The sequence below is a fragment of the Dreissena polymorpha genome, chromosome 13 (genome assembly GCF_020536995.1).
Source record: "Dreissena polymorpha isolate Duluth1 chromosome 13, UMN_Dpol_1.0, whole genome shotgun sequence".
NCBI lineage: Eukaryota > Metazoa > Mollusca > Bivalvia > Myida > Dreissenidae > Dreissena > Dreissena polymorpha.
The window spans coordinates 26,488,379-26,501,210 of record NC_068367.1 but is presented as its reverse complement, the minus strand read 5'-3'; the positions used below and the strand labels follow the sequence as shown (position 1 = coordinate 26,501,210).

General features: G+C 32.1%; 1 protein-coding gene across 8 annotated transcripts; it reads right to left on the bottom strand.

Annotated features, from left to right (window-relative positions):
- Window positions 1-2,288: 2,288 nt before the first annotated feature.
- On the bottom strand, window positions 2,289-12,641 carry LOC127855748 (sushi, von Willebrand factor type A, EGF and pentraxin domain-containing protein 1-like). Of its 8 annotated transcripts, none has more exons than XM_052391546.1 (9): window positions 11,632-12,641; window positions 11,134-11,208; window positions 10,497-10,533; window positions 9,156-9,355; window positions 8,424-8,615; window positions 6,875-6,946; window positions 5,083-5,178; window positions 4,560-4,642; window positions 2,289-3,240 (listed from the first exon to the last, which is right to left on the bottom strand). In XM_052391546.1, the coding sequence occupies exons 2-8, from the start codon at window positions 11,180-11,182 to the stop codon at window positions 4,569-4,571; spliced, it is 720 nt and encodes a 239-aa protein (XP_052247506.1). In that variant the 5' UTR covers window positions 11,183-11,208; window positions 11,632-12,641; the 3' UTR covers window positions 2,289-3,240; window positions 4,560-4,568. The 8 variants fall into 8 exon arrangements, with proteins under 8 accessions (XP_052247506.1, XP_052247507.1, XP_052247505.1 ...); XM_052391547.1 differs by having other exon boundaries at window positions 4,555-4,642; window positions 5,083-5,175; window positions 11,632-12,640; XM_052391545.1 differs by having other exon boundaries at window positions 4,555-4,642; window positions 5,083-5,184; window positions 6,881-6,946; window positions 11,632-12,640.
- Window positions 12,642-12,832: the final 191 nt, after the last annotated feature.

The following is a 12,832-nucleotide window of genomic DNA, read 5'->3' as shown; positions in this document are numbered from 1 at the left end:
ATGGTCAGAATGTTTATGTTGACAATAGGTAGACCAAGTTCGATTCTTGCTTCCGAAAATCAGGTCACTAGGTAAAATCTCTTGAATACCCTTATTATCATTATAGAAGCCACATTTATGACTCATTCTAGATGAAACGGAGCATAAACATGTATCTTGACATTATGCACACTATGTTTAAATCTTGTTCAATTTGGGTAAACAACTAGAACACCAGGTTAAATCTTTGACAATTGCTGTACCTCGAAGTAAGGTGAGCGATTGCCTTCTTGTTCATGTTTCAGAATCGATTAGATGAGGTAACAACACATTGCAATCAAGTTTGCTAGAGGTCAAGAGCAAGATAGCAGCAACATTTTTTTAGAGATCAAACTATGCTTTTCATCCTTTAAACTCTCAATTAATCTAAGGCTTCGCATGCCATGATGAAATCTAGCTAAAATAAATAGGTTTAGACAAATTATCTTCAGTCATTGGAAGTACATTTCTTATGTCAATATACTCAACCTGCCTTGAAAGAACGTTATTATGGTAACTATCTGTTATCATCATTCAAAAAGACAATTTGAAGTGCATTGCACACTGTGTTTCGTCATATTGATAATGTAATTCATCAAATATGTTTTATCATGAGCCATGTAATGTTAAAGTAACTAAGGTTTCGAACAATGTAAACAATCCGGATAACTGTCGATTGTCGGAAGATAAAGCCACCGAAGTGTATCCAAAAAGTAGAATTATTTACTCAGTTCTGCTAAGTGTTTATATTTTATCTATTTAAAAGCAAACACTTAAAATCAGGGTTACGTTAAAATCATTGATATTCATCAGCATAATACCTTTAAAATATGACTTTTTCGTGTACACGTAAATTTGTGGAAGTCGTAAGACAGATTGCGTCGGTCATGTTTTAAATTTGTGATCGGTCAACCAACAAAATGAATAGAAATTAATATCCCAATAATAATAATGGTTTGCTTGTAACATTTAATCTTAATGTGCATTACAGAAAAACACCCCACACAAATATGTTGATCAACTGAATCGTTTGATCTTATTTCAAAGCGAAATAGAACGCATGTAAAGTATCTGACTTGTCGTGTATCTGGACTAAGTTAGACCGAAAACGAAAAAAAGCATTTCGAAGAACGATTGATATAAAATAAATACTAGGTAGTATAATTCATTACATTCAACATAATGAACAAAATGCAACTTTTGCAAACTATTTCTTCAAGATTTACAGAGTTATTGCCCTTAGATCAATTTATTTTCTTATGCAAAGCATAACTCTTTAAAAAAAAACATATTTAAATACAACGTTGTAGATTGATATATAACTTAAAGTATTACAGAGATTCAAATACAATTCTTGTAATAATAGAAGAGTGTAGAGGAAATGGGTAGTACAAGACCCATTCCCTTATCTTTTAATTGAAGGATTAATACGCTTTGTTTTTATTGTTTTGTGCAAAGCATAACTGTACCTATAACAATGGAATGTCATTAAATTTCACAAATCAGCCAAGACATTTTTTTCTTTTTTTAAATAAATCAAACTGGTCTGTTTTTCCCAACGTTAAACGTCAAGGTCACACTTGTGGGTCAGAAAAAATACTACTGGGGATAGTGACAGTGCTTGTTATAAAGAAAAGTGGTTGGCTGAAGTAGACATGACGATCTGCTTTTCTTTTCACACTGACACTCGAATTAATGTAATCTGATATTTGTCTTCTTTTTTCATTTGACTTGTTTAAATTTAAGAAATCATTTTCATTTGTTTTATTCGTATATCTATCACGTAAATATGTTTCCAGTGTAATTTTGAACAGGATCAAATACGTTTTATTAGTATGAACTAGTAAATCGGACTCAGCAACTTTTCCTTTCTTTAAAAAAAGATTGTATATTGTAACCCCAAAATACTCTTCCGAATGGTTTGATGATTAAGAATAATATAACTCACGTCAAGGAAAATGGATACTTCGTAAACGTGAACGGAGCTTTTATAATGTCAAAAAAGTCTTTTTCGAGCTCTACGAAATGCACACATTTTTTAAAAATCGTCAGTGACATTGTATTTATTATTAAATTTCTTGACAGTGTCACTGTATGTGCAGGAAATATTACTATGGGTTTTGTATGAACAATTATCAGGCTTAATTAAAAGTTGTTGGCGGCATTGTATCCGTGCTTTTTAACTTTAAATCATCCTTGTTTACATTCTTTAAGTTCGAACATTCTAATAAATGTAAATCTGATAACCTGTGATATATAATAACGATAAGAAATTTGTGAAATTTTATTTCCTTTATTTAATTCTGAATTATGGCGAAACTTATTAAATTAATGAAATTATATTAATACAAATAGCGAAAAAAATCTCTGATAAATATATAAACTTGAACTCTTAATGAACATGGGGCGTAAAAAGTTGTATGTTTCAGCAATGTCATATTTGTGGGTTGGGTTACAAGTCATCTTACCTTTAACATTTCTTTTTAATGAGATATTCATTCAATGTGTAGTTTGCAGCCTTATTTTTAATCTATGCGTTTAAAATAACAGGATAAGCTACTATGTAACTTAACGGACTTTGGTTTTCTTGTCGCCAATTGAGTTCGACACACCGCACTCACAATGCTGCACGATACAACCCTCAGGTATTTATACTGGCCCTCTTGTTTTTCGAGATTAATATGTAAACACGAACACATGGTCTTTCAACAATCATAGACCAAAGCTAATGTCAATTATATTGCAATGGTGATTCATGTCTTAGAACCATTGGTGTTCCATGTAATTTGAAATTTCTTTGAATTAAAGATGTGTAAAAAATAAAGACCCAGTCCTCAAATGAAAATTTAAAAAAATGCCGAAATAGTTCATTCAATTTTGTGAACAAAATTACAAAAATAAAGATTTATTAATACAGATATAAACGCAAAATTCTATGATACGTTGGGGGTAATTATAGTAATCATACATTTGTATTTTTTGTTTGGCGCCTAGCGCGTTCAAACATAAACATAATTATTACAATCTATAAAGCAGCAGTTTATTTTATAGGAATCGAAGCACTTTCAGAAAACTTTGAATGGTTTTGATACATTTGGGGGAATACATTCGTTTACTAATGCACACAAGAAGTTATCAAAAAAATGAACAGCTAAGCAGCATAGCAAATGAAGCATCTGACAAAATGAACATCATATAATCAGCTGTGATTGATGTCTGTGCCTGAAAAAGACAATGTGGCAAAATATTTCATAATATTAATTCAAAGAAACAAAAGATGAAAGCAGCAAGGGCTTATATTCGGATAATAACATTGGTTGTTGATTACAATAAATATAAATATAATATTTCTTTTGAACACAAACAAGGAACTGTATGAAAATCGTGTATGTATTTCATTTGAATCCCTGTTTCGGAAAGCTTACTATAGCAGTGACAGCGGTTGAGTGTATGTGCATGAGTACATAACGACGGCCGACTGTACCTGTCATTCATCATGCAATTTCAAAATAACGTACCCTACCCTCAATAGACATTGTGTTACGTGTAAAACTCACCTTCCTACCCCAATGTTAAATGTCATACTTAAAGTTTAATTTGGGCATATATAGCTTGTCGAGACTGCTACTTTGTCATTGTCAAGGTCATACTTAGAGGTCAAAGATTAAATCTGCACATAAAATAGCGTGAAAAGATTTTAACATCAATGTGCAATTTAAAAAAAAATACATAAAATATTTACGACTCCCTTAGGCAAAGGTCATGTAAAGGTCACCATAAAGGTTAGGTTCAAATTGTAATTTGTAATTGTATCTCAATTCTCATTCAATTAAAAATTAACTCAACAGATACTTTTACCATGTAGAAACAGCGTGTTTGAACCGAGCTTCATAGTAACGGTCATACTTATTGGAGCAAAGATCAACTATAAGCAGTATTCAGCTTTGTCAGAATTAACCATGCACTTTTTTAAATAACTTACCACAACTGTTTGCCAGGTGCAGATTGCATGTCGACTACATTACATATCTACATATCTCATACTGAAATGTCACAGCAGAATGTATAGGTCAAATGTCCAAAGTGGGTATTGTACTGTTTTTTTCTGGTAAATTGTAATTCATTAGCAATGTTAAAAATAATTTACCATAAATGTTAACTATTTGGAGAAGACGTGTCAAGCTCAAGTCCTGTGATAATTGGGCAAAGGTCAAGGTCACACTAAAGGTCAAACATGGTACATTGTATTAGTGCAGCTTGATCAGGTGATAACAAGTGATCTTGTAATATTAAAATGGAACTAATTAATTACAACCATATATCATATATATATTGTAGTACACATATTATAGGTCTACTCATAAAAATTTGAAATAATAATAATAATACTTACTTACATTCGTTTCATGAGGCACATGCTTATGATACTAGTATATATAGCAGTGTACATGTTTGAGAGTAATAAAACAACATTGATCACATAAGAAAAGAACATACTTACTTTATATAGCATACAATTAAATTAAGACGCTGTACCTTACAGACATTGTTCAGAAGTTGGTGGTCGCTACTGGCAACAGTATGGCTATCACGAACCAAACGGCTTCTAGTCTTGAACATCCATCTGTCAAGAAAGCAGTCAAGAACATGAAAAATATAGTCATTACAAGGTATTGAGAACTTCGATAATTTTATGAACAGTTCTTAATTACAACTTCTTAAGGCTTTGACTTCTCATATCTACAAATCCTCCAAAGCAGCACAATATTATGTTCTATTTAAAGGGACTTGTTCACAGTTATTTGCTATTAAATAAATGCATTTACTAAGAAAAATCTGTAATATTTTACATTGTTTAAATACTTAAAGTAAGAAGAAAACACTTAAACAAACCAATGCTCTGTGCTTCTAACCTATGAGTTTCAGGAGGTTTTCTTTTAACAACCTTTCCATTCATTCCCTAACTGTATATATTTTTGCATATTAGCCAAACTTTATTGCCAGTAACACTGCACAAGTGGCGGATAGACGAACACTATAAAGTAAGAAAGAGTTATGTAATACTTTGGTCCCATGTTTTCGTTGTTGCTGCTACAGTTCTGTTTGATCCATCCTGTCCATTGGCTGTGGAGTTTCCAAATGGTTCCTGCGTGCTTGCTGCTGAAAGTTGTACAAACACGGTAATTTGTGAATTTAAAATAAAACATCAATCTTATCATGGACATAATTTTGGTGATTTTCTTACACAAAACATTCATGTTGTTTTTTTTTGTTTGCTACAAAACTTCAGCTACAGGTTTACTTTATCTCTCTGTCAATACCTTCCTTTGTTAATCAGTCTAAATATGCACAACCTTTTGTTTACCAGAGGTCATGGTCTGGAGAATGTTTAACACAAAATCATAACATTTATCTGCATCATGATTATTGTTTTTTATGTCATAAAACGTTTAAAGGGTATACATGGCAATAAAGACGGAGTGCAATTTTCAATTGGTAAGGGGTTTCACATAAGAATACATACACCACATTTTTTTATAACAGCCTTGTTTTGATTGTGTTTTGAAAAAGTAATTTAAATATCTGCGCAAGCACGCATCGACAAGTACGCATTGTTTCGGAAAATAAAAATAAAATAAAAAAATACATATGGGGATTTTGGGAGAAAGAAAGGAGTCAATATTATATGCATGTATCTACTGCATAGTAAATTTTTTTTTAAATACGACATTAAACAAGATTGATATTACCGGGTATATTCCAAATTAACATAAATATTCGATGATTTTTATATGTACTAATGTAGTAATGTACTAATGTTGGTCTCCATTGGCATATCATGAGTTGAGCAAAATATCACAAAAGTCCCATTTAAACATTATATTTTGAGATCTCGCATCTAGATATAGCTCTCTAGAAAACGATGCTTGCACAGTATTGATTCATCAATACATATATATATTTATGTTAGTTAAACCGAACTATCTATACATTTTGATACCGCATATTTTAACAACATTGATAAAATTGCTCTTTCGTGTAAATGACTTATATTTTTTTTACATAACTTGGTCTGGCATTCAAAACGGAGAAAGAAAAACATATAATTATATTACATAAAAATTCAAACATAATATGTATTAACGCATGAACTAAGTTAACATTTGAACACTTATAAACGAGCACAATTAAACTTTTTATTTAAAATGAATTATAATATTACTAGTAAACTAAGCAGATGGGTGATTAATTAATAAATCTAAATCAGAGTGAAAAAGATATAATGCTATTAACAACTAGCTTCATTTGCCTAAACCAGATATGTTTGTTGTGGAACGTTCACTTGTTGAATTTGTGGTAGAAACATTCGCTTCGGAAGTTACATTTGGTGTAGTTGTTCCACCTTTGCAAATTTAAATCATATATTTCTACAAATACTGTGAGGGTTTTCAGTTCTTAGTAGATTTAATTTGATACACCCATATTACTATGCGTAGAACATAAACAACATTTTGATTGGTTGTTTGCAAGCATTAGAATTGTAGAAATTCTTAAGTGAAGAGGAACATAGCCTTCATGTTTAAATTTTCACTTAAACTTGAGATATCCAGCGCATTGTTTTAAAATAAATGTTGTATTTTAAATCTACATTGGCATTTACTTTGCATGAAGATTAATTGGAAAACAAATAATACAAGTTGCACATACAATGTAAGGAATTAAATGATTTATAGCTAATTAAGTATACACATTTTAAAGATACATAACATATTTATTTCTGTGAAAGAAAATAAAGCTGGATTCTTTACAAAATTGCAATACAAATGTTAAAGTTATAATCAAATATGTATAATACCTAAAGTTGATGGGGATGATGAAAGCTCTGTCATTGAAGAATTGCTTGGTGTCGAAGTAGAAATGATGTTCTCTGCAGTGGTATTGTTTGTAGGTTGTTTAACCACATCATAAAATATCACAATAATAATGCAATATAGCACAACGTTATCGGCAGTTATCATGTAAAATTGTTATTAAAATGCATTTTAATCTTAAGTATCATTACAATTGAAAGTCCTCGATATATTTGAATTTGCTAACGATAGTTTATTTCCGAAATATATTTTAACTGTTTTTCTTGATTGTTGATTGAAAAAAAGTCAATTTTTTAATTTGTAAAAAAAAGGCACAACAATCTCATTTTATCAAGATATTGTGTAATACGTATCTAGATATAGCTCTCTGAGAAACCAATGAACATGATCGCTTCAACAATGCATATATATACGTATGTTAGTTAAACCGAAGTATCTATTCATTTTGATACCACATATTTAAACAACATTGATAACATTGCTCTCTCCTGTAAATGACTGATATTATATTTTACATAACTTGGTCTGCCATTCAAAACGCAGAAAGAAAAACATATTATTGTATTACATAAAAAACATTTAAGCATAATATGTATTAACGCATGATTTAAGTGGGTTTTTTTTCGTTATGTTTTTACAATAAATACATGAACAGCATAGATAACAGGATCAGAACTTTTATTATTTTTTTATTTAATCTAAAGACAAATATCATCTCTATCTTTGTTTTCGTATAGGTTTCTCAAAGCTGAATGACTTGCAGATGCAATATAATATCGTTCTTATACAACGTTATCTTAAAATAATGTAAATTCCAAACAAGGGTAAATAATTTTCGACTTATAGTTTACACTCAAACAAGAAACATTATACCGTTTAGTACTGCTGCATAGATAGGCTAGGTGCATAACAATGTTTATATGGTTAACCAGAGCCGCCAGAAGTTGAAAATGCGTCGACTTGTATATATAATTGAAATTGCTGTGCACTGCGAAAATAAAGATAACTCTTGCTATTTTTTTAGAGCCATACCATTGTGTTAATTTTTTATTTTTTATTTTGTCTTGACATATCTCAAACATTGAAAGAGGTAACATCTTAAACTGAGATAGTTGACTATTGCATCCATATTTTAAGAGTTATTTATATTTGTTTATTTGTATTCTCCACTTCTCATTAAAGAAGGTATATGAGTCGCACTGTCCCTCTGTGCAAGTGTTGAATCTCCATCCCCAAAAAACGATTAATTGAATAGTTACCTTGTCATTCATCAAGCAATTTCAAAAATAATTTACCCAAATGACAACCATGAGGAGACTTTGTTGTACAGACAGAAAGTGAGACTGACAAAGAGACAGATTTTCATATTCGGATTAAGGACGCATCGCAGTCATTCAGGTCATTCACGATCGTTTACAAAACGAGAAAATAAATCGGAAAGGGAATACTTAATAAGGCGAATAATAGAAGGTATTAAATAGTAGCATGCATACATTTTGTTTCTCTAACTTACAACACGATGCCTTGTCTTACCTTTTGGCTCGCATCTTCTTAATGCATTCCACATGCCGTTACTCTGACACTGAATGTATTCGAAAACATCGCTTTTGTTGTTACTCCCGACTAGCCTGTACCCGTCGTTACACGTGACATTTGCAATGGATTCAAACACTGTACCGTTAAGGTATGCAACTGTTGTGTTCTGAGCAGCGATCGCTCCACAATCTACAAAACCGGAAATATGCAGCCATTTTCATTTATTACATTCAAACATACGATGTAAGTTGTTAAGAGATAATTGTTCAAGCAATAAAATAATAGACAGGCAGACAGGCAGAGTGACATGCAGACCAACAAACAGAAACATAGATAGCTAGATAATAATCGATATACACACAGACAGTCAGACAGACGGACATATTTTTACATTCAGATAAAGGACGCAGTATATCAATTTTGGTACAATTGTGTTCAAGACTTGTTTTTTGGTTAATGTTTGTGTGGCATTTGCTAGTCAATATTTTAAAACTTTTTCACGATAACACGAATACCCTCATTTAGAATCTCGGTTTATGTTTGAAAATCATAAACGAACATCATGCTTACACTTGTATACATATTTATGTGTAGATAAAGCAGGATCGTAAACAAAAAGAGAAAATAAATCGGCAATAGAATACACGATAAGGCGTTAGAAAGACTGTTTTAATTAGTAACATGCAGACACTCTGTTTCTCTAACTTACAACACGATGCCTAGTCTTACCTTTTGGCGTGCATCCTATTGATGCATTCCACGTGCCGTTACTCTGACACTGAATGTTTTCGAAAACATCGCTATTGTTTCTCCCGACTAGCCTGTACCCGTCGTTACACGTGACATTTGCAATGGATTCAAACACTGTACAGTTAGGGTATGCAACTGTTGCGTTCGGAGGAGCAGCGGTCGTTCCACAATCTACAATAGCGGAAATATGCACCCATTTTTTTATTACATATTCAAACATACGATTTTAGTTGTATAGAGATTATTGTTTCAGCAAAAAACGATCACGTATGGTATGAAATTACTGAGGGCGTTGTTCCCATACAATGTCAGTTTATATCTGTGTGACGATTATATCTCAACCGAATACTCGATTACTCGGGGTGTATGAAAAATACACCATGGGTACGTGACCGTTCTTAGCCAATCGGATAAGGTCAGTTTTGTAAGAGGTGAGATATTGTCAGTTTCCTACCCAGGAGCATGATGTAAATAGACTTTGTAGATGATTTAACTTCTATATAGGTAGTTTAATCTCATTAAGGGAATGTTCAATGCACAAGGACCATAAATCTTTCTTCAATATTCCATTAGTCGGTAGATCTTATTGCCGGGTAATGCTCTGCACAAGAACCGTAACTCTTGCTCGTCAATTTTTAGGTCTATACCATTTTGTTACATGGTGTACTCAAATCTGCCCAAATCAACTGTATCAACTCTTAACTGAGATCTTTAACTATTACTTCCATATGTACCCCCTTTGTTCCCACCTCCCTTTGAAAAAAGGGGCATATATTAGTCGCACTGTCCATCTGTGCCAGTGGGATGTCCGATTATCCCAGTGATTGGTACACGCGCTTCTCACCTAGGCGACCAGTGTTCAATTCCCGTTCCTAGAAGCAATCCGGTTACCACTATCATATGCATCAGGCGCAGAAGGACCTTAAAAACTGGTCTTGAATGTTCATCCAAGCAAAAGCCAAATTGTTTGAACTGTAACTTTGTCGTTCAACACGCAATTTAAAAAATAACTTGCAGCAATGGCCACCATGAGGAGACTTTATACTTTCTCATTACCTAAAAGGTCAATTATGAGCTCAGATGTGGCCGTTAACACCTTGTGCTTGAAATAAGTGGAGTTTTCAGACAGAAGTGAATGTGGAGATATCGTTGCTCTATATGGACGCGTGTATAGTATTATTGTATTGTAATGATATGTGAGTTGCATAATTTCATTCTGCATCTTTATAGTTTTATTATAGTATGGTCAAGCTATGACATAAAGGTAATTGTGAATAATTAAATGACAATAAACTGTATAAGTTAAAAGTAGCGTCTTTACCTGTTGTGTTGGAAGTGCAATTTGTAGTTGCTTCACCTGTAAAATTGTATTCTTCAAGTTTTTTGAAGTTATAAAACACAAACATTATAATACAAATTAACACATTCATTTTACATCTAAGTGTATCACCATAACATATTTAAATGTGTAATGATGTGCTCATGTGAGCTTTAAAAATCACTTTAATATCAATGCAGAAAACCCATATGACTTTTTTTGATAGATTGAAGACATTATTGGCAGACGAAATAATCTTATCTGCGGACCACGAGTCCAGGTATTGTAATATGGTTTTCAATATTTCTTCTTAACAGACATGTTAAATAATGTCTAGTTTTCATTTTTTTAAATAGGGTTCTCCTTTTGTTTTCATTATGTATTCATGCTTAACAGGAACACTACAATAATGTTGCAAAATTGAAAGCATGATATAAAAGGTTGACGTTTCGCCAACTTTGTAGAGTTGTTCTGAAAATGTAAGCACACTAAAAAAATGGCGACTTTCATTGGAAAGTTAAGACAGTGCTCACAAGATTTCAGTAAAATGTCACAGTAGAATACCCACATTTAATATACAGTAAACATGACTGTAACATGCTCACATTATAATGTAAAATAATACAGATAACAACCTACATGAGACAAAGGCAATGAGCAAAACGACCATCAGCACCTGGCATTTCATGGTTGAATTCTCTTTCAAAATTAATACTGAAAAGAACAACGAATTTCGTAAAAATGTTTCTTCATATATACATAATGTAAGTATATATACCGGTACATAAATACATCGTATAAAATGAACATTCTGGTTACATACTATCTGCTCTTCTTGCTGATGAAAAAAACAAAAAAAAGTGTTTTTATCCCACCCAAAAAAATATAACAAAACACAACAGAAATCATGATATCTACCAGAACATAATTAAATGCATCTATCATATCTAATTTTGAAAAATTACTAGCAAATTCATGTAAAAATACAAATAATACTCACATTTATGTGTAAATCAACCAAAAAAATCTCTGTGCTTTCACTGTACTAATACTCCACAGTTTAATTCATGATCACTGAATTCCGAATTTTTCGTAAGTTTAATTAAAAAAAAATAATTTCCCAAGTGACATTCATACCTTATCAAAGAATCCAGTCAGCCTAATCTTAAAAGAGGCATGTGCCTCTGCAATCACTAAAATAGTTCAATCACTGGGGCTATGACCCCAAAAGTAAGATAGAGCAGTCCTCTTCAATTTGGCGCCATTGCATAACACAGCATACGGAAGGCCTTCACGTGGGTTTATCTTTAAAAATCCCTTGTGCTCCTTGTTTGTTTCAACAGATCGAAGTTCGGTTTAGATAAAGACACTTAGAGCATGCTTCAGAAATTCATCAATACCTCATGTAAGGATTCAAAAAGTTACTTGCATGGCAAATCAGCTGTAAGTTATCATAACGTCTAAAATACAAGTAAATGAAACTACATCTGCATCATGTGTCCGTCAGTTTGGATAAGCTATTCACTGCCAGTCAACGTTTTAGTACAAGCAACACCAATAAGACAAAAAGGATCAACTCTGCCTTCAGTGTATCAACTCATAATCATGTCAAAGCATTTAATGATCAATTTTGTTGATTTAAATAATTATGGAAAAAATATGGAAATGTAATTTAGTATGCTTCATCCTTTTCTACAAACAAATACAATGTATTATATCCAGCAATTATTTATCACCTCCTTTTAAATAAGTATTAGCTGTATAAAGTTAAGGTCATCACTTTTCCACATCATTCCAATGTTGCACTTGACTAAGCAGTTTCAAATACTTGCTAACATCGCATCAAGCAATTACTTAGCATAATCTTTTTTCATTTGAATTGATGTGATTTATCAGTACAGTTTCCAGTGTCATTTGTCCATTTCCTTCACTTGATGACTAAATATATGTATACATGTTTGGGTTGCCTCACATTATTACTTCAATCTTTTTGCCATTATTTGGACATACTTTTTAGACATAACTGGATGTACCAGTACAATTTTGAACATAATATTATCAAGTTAATCACACATTTACTTAATAATGTTTCAGTCACCGTCGTTAATACATTTGCATAAATTGTGGGCTCAATCTAAATGACTCATGGTAGTTTCACATGTCACGCTCCTTTATTTAAACACTCCTTCAAGATAAAAAGGTTTTCATGGCAACCATTGCGTTTCCGGTTTTCAAGTACTACAAAGTGTAAAAATAATCTCTTCAGTGCGCTGACATGAATTGATGTGCCTTTACAAATAATTGACTTCATGAGTTTGCATTGTAGGTCAGGACAGAA

Excerpts from the sequence above, each read along its gene's own strand:
- LOC127855748 (XM_052391546.1), bottom strand. The coding sequence starts at position 11,182 with ATGAAATGCCAGGTGCTGATGGTCGTTTTGCTCATTGCCTTTGTCTCA. Across the intron at positions 10,534-11,133 it reads GCTCATTGCCTTTGTCTCAT|GTGAAGCAACTACAAATTGC; the intron begins GTAGGTTGTTAT and ends ACAATTTTACAG. Across the intron at positions 4,643-5,082 it reads AACGAAAACATGGGACCAAA|ATGGATGTTCAAGACTAGAA; the intron begins GTATTACATAAC and ends CTTTCTTGACAG.